Source organism: Hyla sarda, chromosome 6 (assembly GCF_029499605.1).
Source record: "Hyla sarda isolate aHylSar1 chromosome 6, aHylSar1.hap1, whole genome shotgun sequence".
Lineage (NCBI taxonomy): Eukaryota > Metazoa > Chordata > Amphibia > Anura > Hylidae > Hyla > Hyla sarda.
The window spans coordinates 15,685,425-15,707,378 of NC_079194.1; the positions used below are offsets into that span (position 1 = coordinate 15,685,425).

Sequence of the window (21,954 nt, forward strand, 5' to 3'; positions counted from 1 at the left end):
AGGACTCTGAGCTGGTCATTTTCTAACCTCTGGGCTACTGACATGTTCTGACATTGTTTCAGGGGGCATTTGGACTCATGGATTTTCACTCTTTTGCCCTCCCTTTCCTATTTTAAATACTCCTTAGCAAATTCTTGGAATTGTTAACTGAGGACATTCCTTCCTTTGAGAGAAAGATGCAAACCACCTTTTTTGTACAGTTCCTTTCTATTCCAAGTAGAGCTATCATGAGACACAAAGCCAAATCCTTGCTCTTGACACCATTTACTAAGCCATAAGTTGAACTCCTTAATGTGCTTCTGCCTATCATTCTGAACATTATGCACAGTTGGTATCTGTTGCTGCTTGGTTGGTATCTGGCTGAGAATGAAAATAGGGGGAACCCTATGCGTTTTTCTTTTTTTTATATATTTAATTATTTATACCAAAAACGTGTGTGGTTCCCCCTAGTTTCATTCTCAGCCAGATACCAACCAAGCAGCAACAACCTGATGTTACCAGGTTGGGCAAGGACTATTGTTACTGGCCCTCTCCAGCCTAAATAACACTAGCCTGTTACCGCCTAGGCCCAGGAGCGCCATTTTTGACACTCCGGGCCAGTTGGTACCTGTGGCAGTGGATACCAGGGTAATAATTGGGGGTTAACGCTAGCTGTTTTTGGGGCTAACGCTAAACCCTGGATTAGTAATGGACTCCGTCTATAAGATCGCTTCCACTACTAAGCCTGTAAAGTAAATTTAAACAAAAACACAACATGTTTATAAAACTTTTATTTTAAAAAACACTCCCCCCACAAGCCCTCGTTAACCATTTTATTAATATAAAAAAAAGAAAAAAAAAAGGCTTGTCATCAAAGTTCACCAAATCTGAAGTAGTCCATAGGATAAACGGATCTAAAATGAGAAGAAAAAAAATGGGTTAGTACTTTAAAAATGGTAACATAATAAGCAAAACCAAAGCAATAAAAAAAAAAAATACAGAACTGGCTTACCAAGGCAACGATGATAAACGTCCTTCATAGATACTTTGGAGAGAGTTCAGAGAAGATACTGAACTAGTACATGGATTGTAGGATAAAACTTACCAGAAAAGGTTAGAGGATAAGGATAGCAATAAGGATATCCTTTATATAAGATAGGGATTGGCATAAGCCTATCCTTCACATAACATAGGGATAGGGACTATTCATAGTACAGTGATCCCTCAACATACGATGGTAATTCGTTCCAAATGAACCATCGTTACTTGAATCCATTGTATATTGAGGGATCCGTGCAATAATAATATAGAATGTTATACCCACGTGTCCCCGCCGCTCCAGACCGGCACCGCTGCCCTGGATCGTCGCTCTCCATCACATTCATCACGTTGCTGTACACGTCGCTCCTATTGGATGATGGGATGGCATGCGCGGCAACGTGATGACGATGAAGGAGAGTGAAGGCCATGCAGTGGAGCCTGAATAGGACGGTCTGGATCGTAGGGGACAGGTGAGTGACACTCACCGGATCACACAGGGCACATTAAACAGCTGAAGCAGTCTACACTGCCGGATAGCCGTTTATGCGATGGCCCCGACATACAAAAGCATCGTATGTTGATGCCGCCTTCACCATGCGATGGTCTCTGAGAGGGCACCGTATGTTGAAATGATCGTATGTCGGGGCCATCGTAGGTCGGGGGGGTCACTGTATTCAGAATATTGGGCAGACTAGATGGGCCTCTTAGACTAGATGGGTTCTTATCTGCCAACACATGTTATGTTAAAAATACAAAAATAAATAAATAAATAAATAAAGAAGAAAGAAAAGGAAAAAAGATGTAGTTTAAAACTACAGTATTTGTATTTTCAGCCATTTTTTTGATCTGTAAAAGTGAACATAGCCTGAAGGGAATGTGGGAGGTATCCTGACAGTGTACCATGTGTCTTTTGGATTTCTACCATATACATGCTATATACTTGTTGGTGCACGTTTTGGTTGTACAAATACACCTGTCCTCAAAGAAGGTTACATGTAAATCATGGGAGGCAAATGACATTATTCTATTCTGATGTTTCCCTTTCTGCATTAAATTACCTAGCAAGCCAAAATATGATTCAGTGGTGTCAAACTGTGGCCCTCCAGATGTTGCAAAGCTTTAACTCCCAGTAATGACTAAGGCATCTAAGGTTGCTGAAACGCGTCACTCTACTCCATGATCCATGTTGCTGTTTGCTGTGTGAATTCACAATAAATCATCTTCTTGCATCGTGCTTTTGTGCTGGACATTCTTCTATTTTCTACTTACCCGTCTTCGTGGTGTCCGCACGAGTCCGTGCACTGAGGCGGCGGTGGTGAGCTGGATGACTTCCCCTTTCTCATAACTCCCAGTAATGGTCTCAAACTGTGGCCCTCCAGATGTTACAAAACTTCAAGTCTCAGCAGTGGTCTCAAACTGTTGCCCTCCACATGTTGCAAAACTTCATCTCCCAGCAGTGGTCTCAAACTGTGGCCCTCCAGATGTCGCAAAACTTGATCTCCCAGGAGTGGTCTCAAACTGTGGCCCTCCAGATGTTGCAAAACTTCAAGTCCTGGTAATGGTCTCAAACTGTGGCCCTCCAGATTTTGAAAACCTTCAACTCCCAGCAGTGGTCTCAAACTGTGGCCCTCCAGATGTTGCAAAACTTCAACTCCCAGCAGTGGTCTCAAACTGTGGCCCTCCAGATGTTGCAAAGCTTTAACTCCCAGTAATGGTCTCAAACTGTGGCCCTCCAGATGTTGCAAAACTTCAAATCTCAGCTGTGGTCTCAAATTGTGGCCCTCCAGATGTTGCAATGCTTTAACTCCCAGTAATGGTCTCAAACTGTGGCCCTTTAGATGTCCCAAAACTTCAAGTCCTAGTAATGGTCTAAAACTGTGGCCCTCCAGATGTTGCATACCTTTAACTCCCAGCTGTGTTCTTAAACTGTGGTCCTCCAGATGTTGCAGAACTCCAACTCCCAGCAATGGTCTCAAACTGTGGTCCTCCAGCTGTTGCAAAGCTTCAACACCCAGCAGTGGCATCAAAGTGTGGTCCTCCAGATGTTGCCAAACTTCAACTCCCAGTTGAAGTTTAGCAACATCTGGAGGGCCACAGTTTGAGACTACACTGCTCTAATTAGTAACAAAGACTTTCTTTTGTTTTCCTGTGCAAACACCTGGGTTGGGTTACGTACGCTCAACAATAAAGCCAGGAAGAGGTTAAAAACACAAACAAAATGAAAGCTGATCTCTCACATCTCTTGTGTCTGAAACCAGTCCGACCAGTTCTCTTTTACTTTTCCCAGTGCTATGCTGCCTGCTTTTTCAAGCCCAACCCTACTTTAGGCCATTTTTCAGGGCACAGCTTACAAATGGCTCTGGCGCGCTGTCGTCTCGCTCTCCTCTTCGCCATCTTTATGGATCTGGTTGGTTTAGCTTCTCTGCTCGTCGGGATCTTTGCAGAACTGAAGCTGAATGGACAGGATTTCGGGGACCTTCTGATTTACACGGGGGCCATCCTGGTCTTCCTGAGCCTCGTCGGCTGGATCTTCTGGTACACGGGGAACATTGAGATATCGCTGGAGGAGTTACAGCAAGATTACTCCTCCAAGGCCGGAACGTTGGCCCGATTAGCCCGGAAAATCTCCCGCCACCTCTCTCACAGCGACGTGAACCACGGGAAGAGGAAAAGGCACCACGAGCACCGGGAGGCCATGGAAAAGGTTGACACATTACAGCTGTCGAGGACAAAGAACCTAAAAAAGGAAGTGGATGAGTGTTTATAATCCGTGAGTGCCTCAGTTATTATGTCATGTTTTCTTGACGTTGTTTGTTCCCGTAAAACTATGAGAGGAATGGGTTCATGGACACTAAACATGTTCGTAGTCAGTGTGCGCCTAGCCTTTTCTGACAGGTCGTGTCTCCGGTGGTGTCTGGTAGTAAAGGGGTTAAACACATTTGTGGACTTTTGCTTAACTTAGTCACCAATGGTTGAAGAAAACCGAAACAAGTCCCTTTAAGACTATGTTCACCAATAATGAATGGGAATAGACCGGAAGGAAGAGGGGAAAGTAGATGACACCTATCAGTCTATATATACATACATATCTATATCTATCGGCCCATGTGTGAAGGGAATGCCGCTATAGTTTTCACCCAATGCGTGTTAGTATGAGCCATATCAGTAACCCTGTCACAGGCGGGCCGAGATAATGTATTTTGTATTTTTGTACTCATGTAAGCCAAATAGTAACTTCCCGGGGCAGTGCAGAGGTGCAACCTCCGCCTTACACAAAAAAATTTGCACAATCCTCAAAAAAATTTGCTGAGAATAATAAATTCCTCCCATGTTGTGTAATATATATATATATATATATATATACATATATATATATATATATATATATATATATATATACACACACACACAGTGGGGATCAAAAGTTTGGGCTACCCAGGTGAAAATTTGTATTAATGTGCATAAAGAAGCCAAGGAAAGAAGGAAAATCTCCAAAAGGCATCAAATTACAGATTAGACATTCTTATAATATGTCAACAAAAGTTGGATTTTTTTTACATCATTTACACTTTCAAAATAACAGAAAACTAAAAAAAAATGGCATCTGCAAAAGTTTGGGCCCCCTGCAGAGTTAATATCTTGTACTGCCCCCTTTGGCAAGTATCACAGCTTGTAAACGCTTTTTGTAGACAGCCAAGAGTCTTTCAATTCTTGTTTGAGGTATCTTCCTTACAAAAGTCTTCCAGTTCTTTGAGATTTCTGGGCTGTCTGTCACGCACTGCTCTTTTAAGGTCTATCCATAGATTTTCAATTATGTTGAGTTCAGGAGATTGTGAAGGCCATGGCAAAACCTTCAGTTAACGCCTCTTGATGTAATCCCAGTGGATTTTGAGTAGTGTTGCTCACGAATATTCGCAATTCGAATATTATTCGCGAATATCGCATATTCGCGAATTCGCGAATTTCGCGAATATAGCGCTATATATTCGTAATTACGAATATTCGTTTTTTTTTTTTGTTTTTTTTCACAGTACACATCACAGTGATCACCCCTCTCTGCTTCCAGCTTGTGTGGTGGAAAGAAGGCTCTAATACTACTGTGTGAGACTGGCGCGCGAAAATTCGCATATGCGAAAATTAGCATATGCGAAAATTAGCACATATGCGAATTTTCGCGTATGTTAATTTTGTATATGCTAATATGCACATATGATAGTTTTCGCATACGTGAATGTTCGCATATGCGAAAATAAAACGGGAATATAACGAATATGCGAATATTCGCGAATATATGACGAATATTCGTCCATATATTCGCGAATATTCGCGAATTCGAATATGGCCTATGCCGCTCAACACTAATTTTGAGGTGTGTTTAGGATCATTATCCATTTGTGGAAGCCATCCTCTCTTTAACTCCAGCTTTTTCAAGGGTTGGTATCAAGTTAGCATCCAAAATTTGCTGAAATTTTATTGAATCCATTTTTTCCTTTTACTCATGAGATGTTCCCTGTGCCACTGGCTGTAATACAACCCCAAAGCATGATTGATCCACCCCCATGCTTAACAGTTGGACAGAGGTCCTTTTTTCATTAAATTCTGTTCCCCTTCTTCTCCAAATGTACTTTTGCTCATTCCGGCCAAAAAGTTCAATTTTAACCTCATCGGTCCACAGAACTTGGTTCCAAAATGCATCAGGCTTGTCTATATGTTCATTTGCAAAATTCAAACGCTGATTTTTGCGGTGAGGGCATAGAAGAGGTTTTCTTCTGATGACTCTTCCATTAAGACCATATTTGTACAAGTATCTCTTTATAGTGAAATAGTGTACCACAACTCCTGTGTCTGCAAAATCTTTCTGGAGGGATTGTGCAGTCAAACGTGGGTTTTGAATTTTTTTTCTCACAATCCTGCGAGCTGTTCTGTCTGATATTTTTCTTGGTCTTACAGATCTTGCTTTAACTTCCACTGTTCCTGATGACTACCATTTCTTAATTACATTCCGAACAGAGGATATTGACATCTGAAAACATTTTGATATCTTCTTATAGCTTTCTCCAGCTTTTTAAGCGTCAACTATTTTCAGTTTCAGATTTCTAGACAAATGCTTAGAAGAACCCATGGTGCTGATTGTTGAGGCAAGGTCAGATGAGTCTGGGTATTTAAAACCTTTGACATTGACATCACCTGGTCTTCCCAGATGATGATTGAGAACAATTCATGACACTGGCAGGTCTAAGCTTTGCAAAGAGGGCAGTGCATGCTATAAATTCTCCAGGGTGCCCAAACTTTTGCAGATGCCATTTTTTTGTTATTTTGAAAGTGTAAATGATGGAAATAAAATCTAACTTTTGTTGACATATTATAAGAATGTCTAATCTGTAATTTGATGCCTTTTGGAGATTTTTCCATCTTTCTTTGGCTTCTTTATGCACATTAATACAAATTTTTACCTGGGGTGCCTGTGTATTATACATATATATATATATATATATATATATATACATATATATATATATATATATATATATATGTGTGTGTGTGTGTGTGAATTCAGGTAGAAGAAACAGACATGGTCGCACATCTACAATCTTGTAAAATTATCTGATTGCTTCTCAGCATAATATCAAAAACTAACAGGTTGTTAGTATACATTTTTGATCAAAAAGTACAAGCCCACTCGCCACGTCAAGGCCACCTATCCAGAGTGGGTCCCTAACGTCCCTAGCATAAAATGGCATAGCACTGGGCGGCGACCACCACCGCCGCGACACCAGTGCCCACGGGGGGGGGGGAACGACCCACTGGCAGAGCGGCCCCAATGCCACTCAAACCAGTCTATGGGTCACACCCCCCCCCCCCACAGACACGGCGCCACGGCAGCAACGGACGCCGCACAGCACCACACCAGTGTGAACAAGGTGTAACAGCACACTTATCATGCTCTCCCAGTCACACTGGGAGGCTGCTAGGAAAGAAATGGCCCTTGTGTAGCTAACTACTACTTATATAGGGTTGGGCTGAGGGGGTGGGGAAGAGTGCAGCACATGTTCAAACCAAAAAAAAAGGAGGGTATAGAAAACACAATGTGAATTCGGGTAGAAGAAACAGACATGGTTGCACATCTACAATCTTGTATAATGATCTGATTGCTTCTCAGCATAATATAAAAAACTAACAGGTTGTTAGTATACATTTTTGATCAAAAAGTACAAGACCACTCGCCACTTCAAGGCCACCTATTAAGAGTGGGTCCCTAACATCCCTAGCATAAAATGGCGTAGCACTGGGCGGCGACCACCACTGCCGCGACACCAGTGCCCACGGGGGGGAACGTCCCACTGGCAGAGCGGCCCCAATGCCACTCAAACCAGTCTATGGGTCACACCCCCCCACAGACACGGCGCCACGGCAGCAACAGACGCCGCACAGCACCACACCAGTGTGAACAAGGTGTAACAGCAATTAGATCATTATACAAGATTGTAGATGTGCGACCATGTCTGTTTCTTCTACCTGAATTCACATTGTGATTTCTATCCCCTCCTTTTTTTGTTTGAACATGTGTCTGCACTCTTCCCCACCCACCTCAGCCCAACCCTATATAAGTAGTAGTTAGCTACACAAGGGCCATTTCTTTCCTAGCAGCCTCCCAGTCTGACTGGGAGAGCATGGTAAGAGTGCTGTTACACCTTGTTCACACTGGTGTGGTGCTGTGCGGCGCCGTGTCTGTGGGGAGGTGCGACCCATAGACTGGTTTGAGTGGCATTGTGGCCGCTCTGCCAGTGAGTCGTTCCCCCCCCCCCCCCCCCGTGGGCACTGGTGTCGCGACGGTGGTGGTTGCCGCCCAGTGCTATGCCATTTTATGCTAGGGACGTTAGGGACCCACTCTAAATAGGTGGCCTTGACGTGGCGAGTGGGCTTGTACTTTTTGATCAAAAATGTATACTAACAACCTGTTAGTTTTTGATATTATGCTGAGAAGCAATCAGATCATTATACAAGATTGTAGATGTGCGATCATGTCTGTTTCTTCTAACTGAATTCAATATATATATATAGTATCTCCTATAAGTGAGTCCACCCCTCACATTATATATACAGTATATCCCATGAGTGAGTTGTTACGCCGAGCGCTCCGGGTCCCTGCTCCTCCCCGGAGCGCTCGCGGCGTTCTCCTCTCTGCAGTGCCCCGGTCAGACCCCCTGACCGGGAACGCTGCACTGACATTCACGATGGGGATGCGATTCGCATAGCGGGACGCACCCGCTCGTGAATCGCATCCCAAGCCACTTACCCGTCCCGATCCCCGGCTGTCACATTCTGGCGCGCACGGCTCCACTCTCTAGGGCGCGCGCGCCAGCTCTCTAAGATTTAAAGGGCCAGTGCACCAATGATTGGTGCCTGGCCCAATCAGTCTAATTAGCCTCCACCTGCTCCCTGTCTATTTAACCTCACTTCCCCTTCCCTTCCTTGCTGGATCTTGTTGCCTTGTGCCAGAGAAAGCGTTTAGTGTTGTCCAAAGCCTGTGTTCCAGATCTTCTGCTATTTCCATTGACTACGAACCTTGCCGCCTGCCCCGACCTTCTGCTACATCTGACCTTGCCTCTGTCTAGTCCTTCTGTCCCACGCCTTCTCAGCAGTCAGCGAGGTTGAGCCGTTGCCAGTGGATACGACCTGGTTGCTACCGCCGCAGCAAGACCATCCCGCTTTGCGGCGGGCTCTGGTGAATACCAGTAGCAACCTAGAACCGGTCCACCGACACGGTCCACGCCAATCCCTCGCTGACACAGAGGATCCACATCCAGCCTGCCGAATCCTAACATGAGTCCACCCTTCACATTATATACAGTATTTCCCATAAGTAAGTCCACCCCTCACATTATATATACAGTATATCCCATAAGTGAGTCCACCCCTCACATTATATATACAGTATATACCATAAGTGAGTCCACTCCTCACATTATGTATACAGTATTTCCCATAAGTGAGTCCACCCCTCACATTATATATATACAGTATATCCCATAAGTGAGTCCACCCCTCACATTATATATACAGTATATACCATAAGTGAGTCCACTCCTCGCATTATATATACAGTATATCCCATAAGTGAGTCCACCCCTCACATTATATACAGTATATCCCATAAGTGAGTCCACCCCTCACATTATATCCACAGTATCTCCCATAAGTGACTCCACCCCTCATATTATACACAGTATCTCCCATAAGTAAGTCCACCCCTCGCATCATATATACAGTATATCCCATAAGTGAGTCCACCCCTCACATTATATACAGAATCTTCCATAAGTGAGTCCACCCCTCACATTATATACAGTATCTCCCATAAGTGAGTCCACCCCTCACATTATATATACAGTATATCCCATAAGTGAGTCCACCCCTCACATTATATACAGTATATCCCATAAGTGAGTCCACCCCTCACATTATATATACAGTATCTCCCATAAGTGACTCCACCCCTCACATTATATATACAGTATATCCCATAAGTGAGTCCACCCCTCACATTATATACAGTATCTCCCATAAGTGAGTCCACCCCTCATGTTTTATATACAGTATCTCCCATAAGTGAGTCCACCCCTCACATTATATATACAGTACATCCCATAAGTGACTCCACCCCTCATTATTTACAGTATCTCCCATAAGTGACTCCACCCCTCACATTATATATACAGTATCTCCCATAAGTGAGTCCACCCCTCACATTATATATACAGTATATCCCATAAGTGAGTCCACCCCTCACATTATATATACAGTATATCCCATGAGTGAGTCCACCCCTCACATTATATATATACAGTATCTCCCATAAGTGACTCCACCCCTCACATTATATACAGTATATCCCATAAGTGAGTCCACCCCTCACATTATATATACAGTATATCCCATAAGTGAGTCCACCCCTCACATTATATATACAGTATATCCCATAAGTGAGTCCACCCCTCACATTATATACAGTATATCCCATAAGTGAGTCCACCCCTCACATTATATATATACAGTATATCCCATAAGTGACTCCACCCCTCACATTATATATACAGTATATCCCATAAGTGAGTCCACCCCTCACATTATATATACAGTATATCCCATAAGTGACTCCACCCCTCACATTATATATACAGTATATCCCATAAGTGAGTCCACCCCTCACATTATACATACAGCATCTCCCATAAGTGAGTCTACCCCTCACATTATATATACAGTATATCCCATAAGTGAGTCCACCCCTCATATTTTATATACAGTATCTCCCAAAAGTGACTCCACCCCTCACATTATATATACAGTATCTCCCATAAGTGAGTCCACCCCTCACATTATATATAAAGTATATCCCATAAGTGAGTCCACCCCTCACATTATATACAGTATATCCCATAAGTGAGTCCACCCCTCACATTATATATACAGTATATCCCATAAGTGAGTCCACCCCTCACATTATATACAGTATATCCCATAAGTGAGTCCACCCCTCACATTATATATACAGTATATCCCATAAGAGAGTCCACTCCTCACATTATATATACAGTATATCCCATAAGTGACTCCACCCCTCACATTATATATACAGTATATCCCATAAGTGAGTCCACCCCTCACATTATATATACAGTACATCCCATAAGTGACTCCACCCCTCATTATTTACAGTATCTCCCATAAGTGACTCCACCCCTCACATTATATATACAGTATCTCCCATAAGTGAGTCCACCCCTCACATTATATATACAGTATATCCCATAAGTGAGTCCACCCCTCACATTATATACAGTATATCCCATAAGTGAGTCCACCCCTCACATTATATATACAGTATATCCCATAAGTGAGTCCACCCCTCACATTATATACAGTATATCCCATAAGTGAGTCCACCCCTCACATTATATATACAGTATATCCCATAAGAGAGTCCACTCCTCACATTATATATACAGTAAATCCCATAAGTGAGTCCACCCCTCACATTATATATATAGTATATCCCATAAGTGAGTCCACCCCTCACATTATATATACAGTATATGCCATGAGTGAGTCCACCCCTCACATTATATACAGTATATCCCATAAGTGAGTCCACCCCTCACATTATATATACAGTATATCCCATAAGTGAGTCCACCCCTCACATTATATATACAGTATATCCCATAAGTGACTCCACCCCTCACATTATATATACAGTATATCCCATAAGTGAGTCCACCCCTCACATTATATACAGTATATCCCATAAGTGAGTCCACCCCTCACATTATATATACAGTATATCCCATAAGTGAGTCCACCCCTAACATTATATATATACAGTATATCCCATAAGTGACTCCACCCCTCACATTATATATACAGTATATCCCATAAGTGACTCCACCCCTCACATTATATATACAGTATATCCCATAAGTGAGTCCACCCCTCACATTATACATACAGTATCTCCCATAAGTGAGTCCACCCCTCACATTATATATACAGTATATCCCATAAGTGAGTCCACCCCTCATATTTTATATACAGTATCTCCCATAAGTGACTCCACCCCTCACATTATATATACAGTATCTCCCCTAAGTGAGTCCACCTCTCACATTATATATACAGTATATCCCATAAGTGAGTCCACCCCTCACATTATATACAGTATATCCCATAAGTGAGTCCACCCCTCACATTATATATACAGTATATCCCATAAGTGACTCCACCCCTCACATTATATATACAGTATATCCCATAAGTGAGTCCACCCCTCACATTATACATACAGTATCTCCCATAAGTGAGTCCACCCCTCACATTATATATACAGTATATCCCATAAGTGAGTCCACCCCTCATATTTTATATACAGTATCTCCCATAAGTGACTCCACCCCTCACATTATATATACAGTTTCTCCCATAAGTGAGTCCACCTCTCACATTATATATACAGTATATCCCATAAGTGAGTCCACCCCTCACATTATATACAGTATATCCCATAAGTGACTCCACCCCTCACATTATATATACAGTTTCTCCCATAAGTGAGTCCACCTCTCACATTATATATACAGTATATCCCATAAGTGAGTCCACCCCTCACATTATATACAGTATATCCCATAAGTGAGTCCACCCCTCACATTATATATACAGTATATCCCATAAGTGAGCCCACCCCTCACATTATATACAGTATATCCCATAAGTGAGTCCACCCCTCACATTATATATACAGTATATCCCATAAGAGAGTCCACTCCTCACATTATATATACAGTATATCCCATAAGTGAGTCCACCCCTCACATTATATATACAGTATATCCCATAAGTGAGTCCACCCCTCACATTATATATACAGTATATCCCATGAGTGAGTCCACCCCTCACATTATATATACAGTATATCCCATAAGTGAGTCCACTCCTCACATTATATACAGTATATCCCATAAGTGAGTCCACCCCTCACATTATATATACAGTATATCCCATAAGTGAGTCCACCCCTCACATTATATATACAGTATATCCCATAAGTGAGTCCACCCCTCACATTATATACAGTATATCCCATAAGTGAGTCCACCCCTCACATTATATATACAGTATATCCCATAAGTGAGTCCACCCCTAACATTATATATACAGTATATCCCATAAGTGACTCCACCCCTCACATTATATATACAGTATATCCCATAAGTGAGTCCACCCCTCACATTATATATACAGTATATCCCATAAGTGAGTCTACCCCTCACATTATATATACAGTATATCCCATAAGTGAGTCCACCCCTCACATTATATATACAGTATATCCCATAAGTGAGTCCACCCCTCACATTATATATACAGTATATCCCATAAGTGAGTCCACCCCTCACATTATATATACAGTATCTCCCATAAGTGAGTCTACCCCTCACATTATATATACAGTATATCCCATAAGTGAGTCCACCCCTCATATTTTATATACAGTATCTCCCATAAGTGAGTCCACCCCTCACATTATATATACAGTATATCCCATAAGTGACTCCACCCCTCACATTATATATACAGTATCTCCCATAAGTGACTCCACCCCTCACATTATATATACAGTATATTCCATAAGTGAGTCCACCCCTCACATTATATATACAGTATATCCCATAAGTGACTCCACCCCTCACATTATATATACAGCATCTCCCATAAGTGAGTCCACCCCTCACATTATATATATATATATACAGTATATCCCATAAGTGACTACACCCCTCACATTATATATACAGTATATTCCATAAGTAAGTCCACCCCTCACATTATATATACAGTATATCCCATAAGTGACTCCACCCCTCACATTATATACAGTATATCCCATAAGTGACTCCACCCCTCACATTATATATACAGTATATCCCACAAGTGACTCCACCCCTCACATTATATATACAGTATATTCCATAAGTGAGTCCACCCCTCACATTATATATACAGTATATCCCATAAGTGACTCCACCCCTCACATTATATACAGTATATCCCATAAGTGACTCCACTCCTCACATTATATACAGTCTCTCCCATAAGTGAGTCCACCCCTCACATTATATACAGTATATCCCATAAGTGACTCCACCCCTCACATTATATATACAGTATATCCCATAAGTGAGTCCACCCCTCACATTATATACAGTATATCCCATAAGTGACTCCACCCCTCACATTATATACAGTATATCCCATAAGTGAGTCCACCCCTCACATTATATATATACAGTATCTCCCATAAGTGAGTCCACCCCTCACTTTATATATATACAGTATATCCCATAAGTGAGTCCTCCCCAGTAAGTAGTTGCCACCCATTATTCATTAGGCTTATAGAGCCCTTGCACAATGACATCATCGTGTATACACCTGCAACAGGGAAAAAAGACAGAAATCCTGTACGTCCCTCTGGAGTAAGTGATGAGACAAGAAGCCGGTATCATGTTGGTTTCAGTGACAGCTTTCAACAGCTTTCCAGTCCTCAGGACATACTGTACGTGCAGTTAAAATTTGCGTTCATTGGGATTACCCAGTGCCAGTGACCACCAGCAGTAATGTCACCCTGGGGTCAGTGTATGGTGGCACCTAGGTACCTACCTTTGCCTACCAATCATCCCGGCCCTGCCTACAGGCAGAGGAGGATATAAAGATAACCTAGGACCTATTGGTACCAAATATAGGGAACTCCTCACAGAAGAACACCTACCATTGTCAAATGAAAGTTACGAGGCTTTTACTGGGCACTTGAAACAACATGCCAACGAGGAATACAGTCAAATTGTTGCCAGTGGGAAGGCAGAGTTCATAAAATGGGTTCAAAACTATTTATGAACGGAAATTATTATACACAGAGGGGGAGATTTATCAAAACCTGCGTGGAGGAAAAGGTTTCCAGTTGCCCATAGCAACCAAACAGATCACTTCTATCATTTTGCAGAGGCCTTTTTAAAAATGAAAGAAGGGATCTGATTGGTTGCTATGGACAACAGGGCATCTTTTCCTCTGTACAGGTTTTGATGAATCTCCCCCAGAATTTTTCACAATGATACCTAGGAAGCCCTTGCTTCTCTTGTACATACACGCTCTAATTTAACTCCTTAAGGACTGAGGGTTTTTCCGTTTTTGCACTTTAGTTTTTTCCTCCTCACCTTTTAAAAATCCTAACCCTTTAAATTTTGCACCTAAAAATCTATATGAGGGCTTATTTTTTGCGCCACCAATTCTACTTTGCAGTGATGTCAGTCATTTTACCCAAAAAATCTACGGCAAAACGGAAAAAAAATAATTGTGTGACGAAATTGAAGAAAAAACGCTATTTTGTAACTTTTGGGGGCTTCCGTTTCTACGCAGTGCATTTTTTGGTAAAAATGACACCTTATCTTTATTCTGTAGGTCCATACGATTAAAATGATACCCTACTTATATAGGTTTGATTTTGTCTTACAAAATCATAACTACACACAGGAAAATGTATACGTTTAAATTTGTCATCTTCTGACCCCTAGAACTTTTTTATTTTACCATGTATGGGGTGTTATGAGGGCTCATTTTTTGCTGCCTGTTTTTAGCTGTGCCATTTTTGTATTGATTGGACTTTTTGATCGCTTTTTATTAATTTTTACATGATATAAAGTGACCAAAAATACGTTATTTTGGACTTTGGAATTTTTTTGCGTGTACGCCATTGAGCGTGCTGTTTAATTAATGATATATTTTTATAGTTCAGACATTTACGCGCACGGCGATACCACATATGTTTATATTTATTTTTATTTACATTTTTTTTAAGGGAAAAGGGGGGTGATTTGGACTTTTAATAGGGAAGGGGTTAAATGACATTCATTAACCATTTTTTACACTTTTTTTTTTGCAGTGTTATAGCTCCCATAGGGGGTTATAACACTGCACACACTGATTCTATACACTGATCACTGCAAAGCCATAGCTTTGCATTGATCAGTGTTATCGGCGGTCGATTGCTCAAGCCTGCATCTCAGGCTTGGAGCAATCAATCGCATAAAGGATAACGGACGCGCCGGAGGAAGGTAAGAGGACCTCTGCTCGCATCCTAGCTGATCGGGACATCCCATTTTCAATGCAGTGGTCCAGATCAGCCACACTGAGCAGCCGGGAAGCTATTACTTTCGTTTTAGATGCGGCGTTCAACTTTGAACGCCGCGTCTAAAGGGTTAATAGAGCGCGGCACCGAGATCGCTGCCGCACGCTATTAGCCCCGGGTCCCGGCATGAGTTACATGCCAGTCCTACTCGATATGATACGATGTCACCGCATTTAGGGGTTAATAAGAGTGTTGAGTAGTTTTCTTTGTGTTTTTTTTTCCCCAACAAGTATTTTTCCACGGTATTTACTAATGTTTCCCTACGTCTTGCACTTTTTCCTTCGTTTTGCTTTGCGCTGAGCTGTCGGGTTTTCTGGAGCTCAAATCTATCACATTTTCTGTGTAAACATTAGTAAATATGATGGGAGTTTTCAAAAATGTTATGGATATGCCCCTTTTTGTGCAACATGCCCCCTTTCCAAGTGACCACGCCCCCTTTTTCATTTTTCTAACTAAAATGGAGAGTTGGTTGTTCTTTTTACATTTTTTATCTCAAATTCTGGCACACACGTATTTGTGGAGCAATGCACCAAATTCTGGTGCACTGCGCCACATTTTCCCACACAACCCGACAAAACAGGTCGGCTTTACAATAGTTAACTATATGCAAGCACTCCCTTTAACCCCTTAAGGACCAGGGTTTTTTCAGTTTTTGCACTTTCGTTTTTTGCTCCTTGCCTTTAAAAAATCATAACTCTTTCAATTTTGCACCTAAAAATCCATATGATTGCTTATTTTTTGTGCCACTAATTCTACTTTGTAATGACGTCAGTCATTTTGCCCAAAAATATACGGTGAAACGGAAAAAATTATAATTGTGCGACAAAAAAAAAAAAATGTTTTGTAACTTTTGGGGGTTTCCGTTTCGACGTAGTACATTTTTCGGTAAAAATGACACCTTATCATTATTCTGTAGGTCCATACAATTAAAATGATACCCTACTTATATAGGTTTGATTTTGTCGGACTTTTGGAAAAAATCATAACTACATGCAGGAAAATTAATACTTTTTAAATTGTCATCTTCTGACCCCCCTAAATTTTGAATTTTTGGGGCGGTATGAGGGCTCATTTATTGCACCGTGATCTGAAGTTTTTAACGGTACCATTTTTGCATTTATAGGACCTATTGATCGCTTTTTATTCATTTTTTCATGATATAAAAAGTGACCAAAAATGCACTATTTTGAACTTTGGAATTTTTTTTGCGCGTACGCCATTGACCGTGCGGCTTAATTAATGATATATCTTTATAATTCGGACATTTCCGCACGTGGTGATACCATACATGTTTATTTTTATTTACACTGTGTTTTTTTTTTTTCATGGGAAAAGGGGGGTGATTCAATCTTTTAATAGGGAAGGGGTTAAATGATCCTTATTCACTTTTTTTTTTATCACTTTTTTTTTGCAGTGTTATAGCTCCCATAAGGACCTATAACACTGCACACACTGATCATTGTTATCCCATAAGGACCTATAACACTGCACACACTGATCTTTCACATTGATCACTGGTTTCTCATAGGAAACCAGTGATCAATGATTCTGCCGCTTGACTGCTCATGTCTGGATCTCAGGCACTGAGCAGTCATTCGGCGATCGGACAGCGAGGAGGCAGGTAGGGAACCTCCGGCTGTCCTGCAAGCTGTTCGGGATGCCGCGATTTCGCCGCGGCTATCCCGAACAGCCCACTGAGCTAACCGGCAGTTCTTACTTTCACTTTTAGCCGCGTGGCTCAGCTTTGAGCGCGCGGCTGAAGGGTTAATAGCGCGCTGCACCGCGATCAGTGCCGCACGCTATTAGCGGCCGGGTCCCGGCTTCACCATGACGCCGGGCCCGCCGTGATATGATGCGGGGTCACCGTGGGACTCCGCGTTATATCACGGGAGCGGGACCAAGGACGTACTCCTTGGTCCTTAAGGGGTTCAGTAATGCAGGAGTATGAACAAATCTCTATAGGATATATACACTTGGCAGGAGGGCAGGACTTGAACAAAAAATAGGCCCAGGTATTATAGACTAAGCAGCCCATTTTGGTCATGGGAATGGCTATGTGAAGGCGGAGCCACAAAGGGAAGGGCAAAATGTCAATCATAGTTGAGCATAATATGGTACACAATAGGAAAAAATATATATATTTTACCCATGATAAAAACATTCACCTCTATGTAAATCTAATAATTACCAAATAACACTTTTTCAAACAGTAATAAAACCCCATTTAGTCTCCTACACAGTAGAAAGGGTAGATAAGTGGTTTGGGTAAGAATAGGTAGGTCTCCCCCTCCCATAAAGTAGGTCGCTCCAGTAGATATACTGGTCCCTTCACCTAGGTTCCCCCATAATGCAGATGCCCTGAGTAGGTAGGTACCCCTGTAGGTAGCTGCCCCTGTAGATAGTTACTCCCTTTAGGTAATAGCAGCCCCCTATAAGTAGGGTTTACACCCTGTTGGTAGGCCACCTTGTTGATACTAGCCCCCTGTAAATAGTAGCAGCCATATTCAGGTAGTTGTAGTGCAGCAGCCCCCTTTAGGTAGTCATAGGTGCAGCAGCCCTCTTTAGGTGGTTGTAGCAGCCCCTTTAGGTAAATGTTTGTGCAGCAGTCCCCTTTAGGTAAATGTACATTTGGCAGCCCCCTTTAGGTAAATGTAGGTGCAGCAGCACCCTTTAGGTAGTTGTAGTGCAGCAGCCCCCTTTAGGTAGTTGTAGTTGCGGCAGCCCCCTTTAGGTAATTGTAGTGTAGCATCCCCCTTTAGATAGTTTTAGTGCAGCAGCCCCTTTTAGGTAGTTGTAGTGCAGCAGCTCCCTTTAGTGCAGCAGCCCCCTTAGTGCAGCAGCCCCTTTTAGGTAGTTGTAGTGAAGCAGCTCCCTTTAGTGCAACAGCCCCCTTTTAGTCAAGCTGCCCCCTTTAGGTAAATGTAGGTGCAGCAGCCCTATTTAGGTAGTTGTAGTGCAGCAGCCGCCTTTATCAATTGGTGCCATTAGTCTCACCCCCAATATAGTAATGTGGGCCTAGACCTGTAAGGTAGTGCAGAGGGAAAATACTCACCTGCAGTCATAAACATGTTCCTGTGCCCTGAAGGCTTAGTTAGGATTATTTATTATAGTTAGTTATTATATGTTATATATTATTCTTTATTATATATTATATGTTATACTTTAGTGCTGTGTGATCTAACAGGTACAAATGTTGAGACATGTTTTATATGCCTTTATACTGTATTAGAGGTTATACAGAGGAGTTGACACTGGTTCTGGTATGTTAAGTGGCACTGGCAAGGTGTGCAACCTGGAATGGGAACATGGAGCAGCCTCAGGGCCAGCTGGGAGTCAAAGTAGGACCTTTGGCCCTATCATAATCCCCTAGACACATGTGGGGGAGGGGGGGTGTAATGATAGTGGTAGAAGTCTCTGTTCCCCGAGGCATGCCCCATGTCCGACAGGTGGAAACAGTTCTTTACTGATAAAATTTGACAGGGAAATTATGTACAGCAATTTGGGAAGTACAGTCTTTTATACAGAGTAGTGCAATAGCACATGTAAGGTTGGGTTCACATCACGTTTTATGCAATACGGGACCGAATACGGTTGGGGGAGCTAAAACCGGGCGCTCCCGTATCTCTGACGTATGCGGCCCATATGTAATGTATTTCAATGAGTCAACCGGAGTGAAACGCTGACTCCGGTCGGCTCATTTTTTGCCCCCGTATGCAGTTTTCCCACCGGACCTAAAGGTCCGGTGGGAAAACCGCATACGGGGCAAAAATGAGCCGACCGGAGTCAGCGTTTCACTCCGGTCGACTCATTGAAATACATTACATACGGGCCCCCCAGCCTTATGCTGTCCCCGTATTGCATAAAATGTCATGTGTACCCAGCCTAAGGAGGAACCCCTTTTCTTCGATGTGTGGAGGATGTTGTGAATCTAATAATAAAGAAATCACTCCTTCTCAGAGGTGGAAGATAGCTTGAAATCCTTTTAGATGGGACTGAAGAGTTCACTGAAGTCATGTGTTATCTCCATGTGCTCCTGGGTAGAGTTTGGTGCCTAGTGGTGGAGAGGAGTGTAGCGCTTGCAGAAAAAAGAAAACACAAAAGGTGTTCCCTAGTGTAGTGCACTTGATGGCTCAGTTAATAATAAAAGTGAAAACATCTTTGTGTGCAACATCTTTGCTGGAATGTAAAATTAAAGGGGATATTCTGGCCAAATACATCTTGTCCCCTATCCAAAGGATAGGGGATAAGATGTCTGATCGCCGAGGTTCGCCGCTGGGACCCCCGCGATCTCTGTGCAGCATCCGCATTCTATGCCGGGCTGCGTCTTCATTCTCAGAAACCTCTTTGTTTCCAGGACTGGAAACGTGACGTCATGCCACGCCTCTCGTGATGTCACGTCACACCCCCTCCATTCATGTCTATGGGAGGAGGCACGACGGCCTCCGATAGACATGAATGGAGGGGGCGTGGCATCACAAGGGGAGTGGCATGACATCACATCTCCAGTCCTGGAAACAAAGAGGTTTCCGAGACTGGAGACGCAGGCCCCATATAGAATGAATCCTTTGGATACGGGATAAGATGTATTTGGCCGGAATACCCCTTTAAACAGATATCTGCCTGCTGTCTGCGTCCTGAACCACTGTCCTTATAGGATCGGTTAACAGATGCGCAGATGAGGTTGGATCCCTAGGGACCCTTTCTTAAAATGGGCTAGTCAGAAGGCACATACTGGTTCCTGGAGTAAGCCACCACGGACTACAGATAAAACAATAAAAAATATATTTATTTAATAACAGAAAGGATTCCGCCTTTCTTCCTCAGGACCTGTGTGGTAGTGCGTGTGTGTGTGGAGGGATAGAGCAATAACCAGCCTAAAGCCTCCATTTCACCACTTGGAGGCCGTCTATACAATAGTCAATGTCAGGACGCACTGACTGAATGATCCTCCAGTCCTTTGGAGGGCCAGTTCGACGCTGGTTTGGTCTGTATTGCAAATGTGCAGGAATCAAAAGTGTAGTAAGCAAATCAGTGGGTACACCCTGGTACATGTCAGAATACATATTTTTGCTGGTATCCAGATATATACCACTGTCATAGTGCAGATAATAAATGTGCCTTATCTAACAATATGCTATATAGTAATTAATAAGTGGTAATGTATTCTCATTTCATTATTTAATTTCACAGATATCAACATGGATCCCTCTTAAAAGGATTGGCATGAATTATAACACCCGCCATCTTGGACTCTTCAGAACAACATTTGGATGGAGTTAAAATTCTGTTCACTTGATCGGTCAATCCATTCGAACAGTGTAAGTTGTTTGTAGAGTGTTTTTTCCACAAAAAAACGACAGCAGAAGTCATGCATTCCCTATTTAAGTCAATGAGGAATTATAAAAAAGAAAAAAAGTCGTCAATATATCTGCTGCATATGGAAATTCAAACAAACATTACGATGTCCCAAAACTTTTTTTCATTCACTGCCATGTAAATCCTGACCAATGAGGCTTTAGTGACCAAAAAAAATCTAAAATAAACAAACCCATTGAGTCAGCCATGTGAAGCTTTCTACATGTAAGGACATTGTTATACATCATGTAGACTATTGTATAATATTGGATTGAATGTATTATAACCCAAGCTTCTATAGAAGAAATAGATTTCCTGGTGAACAATATCTGAATTTATTTCTTCAAGGCATCACTTGAAGATGAAGCCAAAGTGGAAAACATGTTACATGTTATCAGAAGACATAATCCAGTCCTGTAGACCTTCTAATGGCCAAAGCTTGTTACAGGATTCTCCTTTAGGAGTTTATTACTTTCCTGAGGGGCTTAAATGTCTGAAGCAGAGTCACCAAGCTCACATTTTTATGAACAATTTAGTCAAGTCATAAAAAGATCAACAATGTTATGGTCCAAAGGGGATATATAGCATCTACACACTCCTTGACTGTGCCGCCTGAATCGACTTCAGTTTCTCGATCACCATTCTCCTGTTTCTGGACTCCGCTCTCTATAGGCTCCAAGGTGTTTTTACATCTCTTGTATGCACTAAACCTGTGTGTCCTGATCATCTGCTGCACACATAGTGCACATAGTGAGTAATCATTCTTATGTAACAGGTGGATTTCTACATAATTCACAAAACATTATTGCTGTGATAAAAAATAAAATAAACCATTTATG

The 21,954-nt window shown here is 42.1% G+C and overlaps 1 protein-coding gene across 4 annotated transcripts; it reads left to right on the forward strand.

Moving 5' to 3' along the window:
• Positions 1–3,228: 3,228 nt before the first annotated feature.
• LOC130277367 (transmembrane protein 238-like) lies at positions 3,229–21,936 on the forward strand. Of its 4 annotated transcripts, none has more exons than XR_008845440.1 (3): positions 3,229–3,790; positions 20,951–21,078; positions 21,464–21,936. XR_008845440.1 is itself a non-coding variant. In XM_056528014.1 (2 exons), the coding sequence occupies exon 1, from the start codon at positions 3,239–3,241 to the stop codon at positions 3,785–3,787; it is 549 nt and encodes a 182-aa protein (XP_056383989.1). In that variant the 5' UTR covers positions 3,229–3,238; the 3' UTR covers positions 3,788–3,790; positions 20,951–21,168. The 4 variants fall into 4 exon arrangements, 1 of the variants encoding a protein (XP_056383989.1); XR_008845442.1 differs by lacking the exon at positions 3,229–3,790 and adding an exon at positions 13,969–14,054; XR_008845441.1 differs by lacking the exon at positions 3,229–3,790 and adding an exon at positions 14,155–14,230.
• Positions 21,937–21,954: the final 18 nt, after the last annotated feature.